A 5,398-nucleotide genomic window follows, 5' to 3' on the forward strand; every position below is an offset into this window, starting at 1 on the left:
GTCATCAAAACCCTACCTTAGCTACATCTTCGGTTTCCTCTTTTACAAATTGTGTATTAAAATGTAAAACGAGAACACTAAATCATAGGGCTGTCAAATCGGGAAGTCGTGTCGTGTTTTTGTCTGACACGACACGACATGACAAAGTTTTGGATAACACGAACACGACACGACACGATGTTGTGTTTTTTTTCATTAACAGGAAAACGAACTAAATAAAACACAACACGACACGACAAATATAATATTATATAACTATTAGTGTATTTCATTCATACTTAAAGATATATAACACAAAAAAAACGACAAACACATGCTTAATCGTGTCAATTTCGTGTCGATTATGAATATGAACACGACACGACACGACATCGTGTTTTTTAATCTTGACACGAACATGACACAAACACGAATTTGAATTTCGATTTCGTCCCGATTTCGTTTCATTTCGTGTATTTTTGTCGTGTCATGTCATAAATTGACACCCCTACTAAATTAACATCGAATTTAGACTAAATATAATATATAATCTATTCCTAAACTAAAAACCACCGAGCTATAATATTGACTATGTAAAATCCACAACTAAACGATGAATTAAAGTTTCACAAACTTGCCCCATATTAATTGGGTTAAAATTTTGTAACCACTCAAACTGCATATCTTGATTTCGGCTCCAGTCAAAAGTTTTCCAATGCATTACGGGACACCCCTTTGGAGTTTGGAGTTTGGATTATGTAAGCATGTGCTGTATACTTTATCTATAAAACAAACATGATTAATTAATTCATTGCCATGCAAAACTGAACTTTATTCCTCATATTCTCCACTATTAGATTCAGGAGCATCAAAACAGGAAGAGAAAAGCCCTAAATTATGGCAAATTTTAAAGCCCCACAATTATATATACCGTAAATATGCTAAAATACCGATACTGGGTCGTTGGATCCTAAAAAATTCAACAAAATTAACCAACATTGTAATGAATTTGGTTTTTAACATACCTTTTCAGCTACATCTTCGTAACTTTCTGAAGCAGATTAAAGATGGAGACACATTTTGTCCGGATGGTGACACCCATTGCCGTGGGTGGTTGATGGAAAAAGAAAGAATTAAGGATCACAGAAAAGTTAAAAAAAAAAAAAAAAAAAAAAAAAAAAAAAAAGCAATACCTTATTTTAAAGAAATCATCGAAGCTTATCTGATGCATAAATTGATTCCAGGTTGAAAAAACTAAAACCAATTGCATATGGAAAAAATGACAGTGTAAACGTTTTTTTTAGAGAGAGAAAGAGCAAGAGTTTATCCAATGAAGATAATGGGTATGGCAGTGGTACACTACTGGAGACGCCAGAGATAGAGGAGGTTTAACAGGCGGCCTGTGGAGGTTTAACAGGTGGAGTGCATGCATTATGTTCAGAATCAGCCATTGTATATTTCAACAAAATGACTCATCTGTTTATATAAAAAAAATCAAATAAATCCAAACTCAGATATTCAAAATTATAATACCAAAAAACACTGGTGGTAAATGGGCTATCTTAATAGTGATACTACAATTTGTCCAATAAAACTAAAATCAGCCCAATAGCCGAAAGAAATCATAAAAAAGGGAAGAAGCTAAGAACCCTTCGATCACCTTTGGAGTTTGGACAGGTGTCCTCTTTTCCAAGAAAACTCATGTTTTCTTATATAGTACTATGATGATTTATCCTCTTAAAGAACTACTTCGCCAATATTCGAGTTTGAATCTCCTACAACACATGTGTTGGCCACATGTGATGGTTATTATACCGTAAAACAAGAAAAATTGGTCGATTAGACTTTTAATTTGATTATAATAATATAAAAATTAGAATTCAATTGGATTTTTGTGTTATATGAATAAAAAGATACGTTCTAATAAAAGGGAAGAGTCAACTTTCTTCTATATATGTATATGTAAACAACTACCGCAAAAACAAGCTACTTACTTATCAAGCCATTCTGATTTTTCAATATTTACAAATACTAATACACCACAACAAACAAATTCCTAATTACCATCATTCACTCATTCCAAAACAACAATAAGAGCTCTTAAACCTCTGATCGGCTTCCAGATTGTTTGCTCCCTGAGGTCTCATTCATGTTTGAGTTGTTCGGTTCGGCTTCTTGTTCGTTGTTATTTGACCGGAGTTGACCAACAGTGGTGGGATCGATCCGACGGTTGTCATCAGCTCTTGATGGAAATCGGATCGCTGAGCTGGACACGGGTTGCAGCGTGTATCGTCTGTCGAAAGTCTCACGTAACGAGACTCGACAGACGGGACACGTGCAGTGTTGCTGAAGCCATATGTCGATGCATGATGAATGGAAAAAGTGTCCACAGAAAGGAAGAATACGCAACGTGTCATCCGCATGGTATTCCGAAAGACAAACTATGCATCTACAAGAAGACATGGTCAAAAAGTCAACAAACCTCAAAGTCAACTAGTAATCCATTGGCTAAAAGTAAAACTTCTTTGAGATTAGATCCGTTTTTAGTAATATAGTGTTGTTGATAACTTCTAATCAATGATAATTAAGTATTGATTTGACCTTGTTTTCAATATAATAAAACACATCATTGATTGCTTAAAGCAAAATAGATGGTTCAAGAACAAGGCAGAAAGTCTTGACCTTTCCATGTCAAATTGATTGATATTCGTTTTGTAGCTTGTGGGATATAAATCTTGTATTTAGAAACCATAAAGATTGATTTTTTTTTTCTCATTAAATAGGCCAAGAACATAAAAACCCAAAAAACATCTCACTAATTGTGGCCTTAAATATGTTCTTGTAACAAATTCATATAAAGGAAGTGTACTTACTGAGCATCTTTTGCACACGAAAAGAAGGGATCACTGTACTTCTTTGTAGGGAAGCTTGCTGCAACAAGAGGTTCAGCACCACGTATGCCACGCTCCAACTGTCCAACAGAAAAAAAAAAAGGAGAAAAATCATCATGGGTGAACACAATAATTGGAGCCTAAAAGAGTTTGTAAAAGAAGAACATGAATGATAGAAGAAAATGAGTATAAACAATCTTTTTTTGGCTTGAAGTTGCAAAAGAGGGATGAAAACAAAACTTGAGGCCTAACCTAGTAGTATTTTTTGGACCCTCAGGTATCATATCTTTGCAAACACAAGTACCACTTCAAGAATAATCACATGAGTGAAAGTTTCAAAATTATATCTTCTTACATGCACTTTTGGGTCGCTTTTTTGTTTTTCATGATTAGCTATTTCACGAAAGTTTTTGCTTGACACCACTTTTCACATACCCAAATTCAGAATACCGAAATTGCTATAGGAAGTTTGCAATATAACACTGTTTTTGGAGATACGCGTACTTCTAATTTGGGAAATTTTTGGTTATTAATGGGGTTGAATGTCCGATGGGTTTTGTGACGCAAGTGAGATAAAAAGATATAATTATATTTCTGAACAGATGCACAGATCAAAGAACAGAGGTACTTACAACGTTGAGATCAGATCTAGAAGACATGCGAAAGGATCGTCTTGAAGATATGTAATGAATACGAGCACAGATGAGTCTTGTACACACGAAGACGATGAACATAGTACTTACAGTAAATCCGATTACAGTCATCACCAAATTAATCCCAGGAGACATCATTTTTCTTCGAGAAAAAATTCTATAATTCGTATACAACTTTGCTCAGTCAAACCGAAAACCAATCGTGAACTATGAAGAAACTAAGAATTGAAGGTCAATTGTGCTCACACCATCATCTACTCAAACCCTAAAATCCAACTTAACTTAGAATCATGTGATCTTTGTCTGTTTTTTTCTCTCTAGAACCTATCGAGACTCTGTATTTGTCTGTTCTCATATCGTTGTATATATCTCCTCGAAATCTCATTGTTTGTCTCATAGACAAACGTGGAATCAAAAGAAACTGAAATTAGCTAATGCTCGATGGAATATGTTTGAAAATCGATCGAAGATTTTAGTGGGTATTGATGAACTTGGAAGAATCTGCAACAAAGAAAAAAAAGTGGGTTTGCGATGGGAGTGGATTGGAAGAGGCAGAACAGTGTACCAATGAAAGGGATTTAGAAGAGACAGAAGATTTTATAGGCGGGTTTACAATAGACCCCTCATTATTGGCTTACTATAGATATAACCTTGTACTACCAATATTCTCTATTAGCTCCCTACAATAAAATAGAGTTTTTTTAGGGCAGTCTCGTATGGGCTGGAAACAGTGTTGAGGAGGCTGAATTGGCCAGCCTCAACGTCGTGGAGGCTATAGGAACACCGTCTCGTCTCCATGCTGTATTAAGATTCGTGGCCCTTACAACGTAACTTAATGTATGGAAACTCAAAGTGGAGAAGGTTTCTACCAATCATCTGTTAGATATTAAAAAAAAAATTATTTGTTTTTCCTTTTGAATATGGTGTGGTTGTATAGTGGTATTTCTTAGCAAATATGAAATAGTGTTGAGGTGATTTGACATATGATTGTAACAAACAAAATGGTGTGGAGAATGTAACACATACCATACCTTTATACACTCAATTATATATATATTTTTTTAGAATACACACACACACACTCTCTGGTGGGGCGGAGTGTGGCAGATTTTGATGGATGAGGCCCACAAATCTAATTTTTCTATCCATCCCGGGGCGACGAAGATATACAGAGATCTTCGTCCTGACTACTGGTGGCCCTGCATGAAGCATGATGTAGCCTGGTACGTCGAGAGGTGTATGACCTGCATGAAGGTCAAGACAGAGCACCAGGGGCCTCACGGCAAGACGCAACCGTTGGACACCCCCATGTGGAAATGGGAAGATATTACCATGAATTTCATCACAAAGCTTCTCAGCACCGTACGGGGAGTGGATTCCATATGAGTCATCGTGGATTGGTTGACTGAGAGTGCCCATTTCATATCGATCCAGGAGAGCATTTAGGCCGAGAAGTTGGCCGACATATATATCCGATAGGTGGTAGCTTGACACAGAGTGCCAGTCTCCGTGATTTCAGACAGAGACGTGCGGTTTACTTCCAAATCCTGGAAGAATTTTCATGACGAGTTGGGTACTCGTTTGCACTTTAGCACTGCTTTTCACCCGCGGAAGGATGGTCAAAGCGAGAAGACCATCTAGATATTGAAGGATATGCTACGGGCATACGTTTTAGACTTCGGTGGTAGTTGGGATACCTACCTTCCCTTGGCAGAGTTTTCCTACAATAATAGCTATCACGCGAGTATTAACCGTCCTCCCTTCGAGATGTTGTAAGGGAGGAAGTATAGGACCCCAATATGTTGGGGTGAGGTTAAGCAGAGGGAAATGGGGAGTACCGAAGTGGTACTCAAGACGACGGAGAGGATCCAGCAG

General features: G+C 36.9%; 1 protein-coding gene and 1 long non-coding RNA gene across 2 annotated transcripts; both read right to left on the reverse strand.

Moving 5' to 3' along the window:
• Positions 1–233: 233 nt before the first annotated feature.
• Positions 234–1,412, reverse strand: LOC145090710 (uncharacterized). Its single transcript, XR_013701731.1, has 2 exons — positions 1,005–1,412; positions 234–761 (listed from the first exon to the last, which is right to left on the reverse strand). It is a non-coding gene; the product is annotated as an uncharacterized LOC145090710 (long non-coding RNA).
• Positions 1,413–1,903: 491 nt separating this feature from the next.
• Positions 1,904–4,113, reverse strand: LOC145088079 (RING-H2 finger protein ATL10-like). The gene is made up of 3 exons (XM_079026283.1): positions 3,503–4,113; positions 2,853–2,950; positions 1,904–2,428 (listed from the first exon to the last, which is right to left on the reverse strand). Exons 1-3 carry the CDS (start codon positions 3,659–3,661, stop codon positions 2,080–2,082), a joined length of 606 nt encoding a protein of 201 aa, XP_078882409.1. The 5' UTR covers positions 3,662–4,113; the 3' UTR covers positions 1,904–2,079.
• Positions 4,114–5,398: the final 1,285 nt, after the last annotated feature.

This window comes from Lactuca serriola, chromosome 2 (genome assembly GCF_051521515.1).
Source record: "Lactuca serriola cultivar US96UC23 chromosome 2, Lser_US96UC23_V15, whole genome shotgun sequence".
Taxonomy (NCBI): Eukaryota; Viridiplantae; Streptophyta; class Magnoliopsida; order Asterales; family Asteraceae; genus Lactuca; species Lactuca serriola.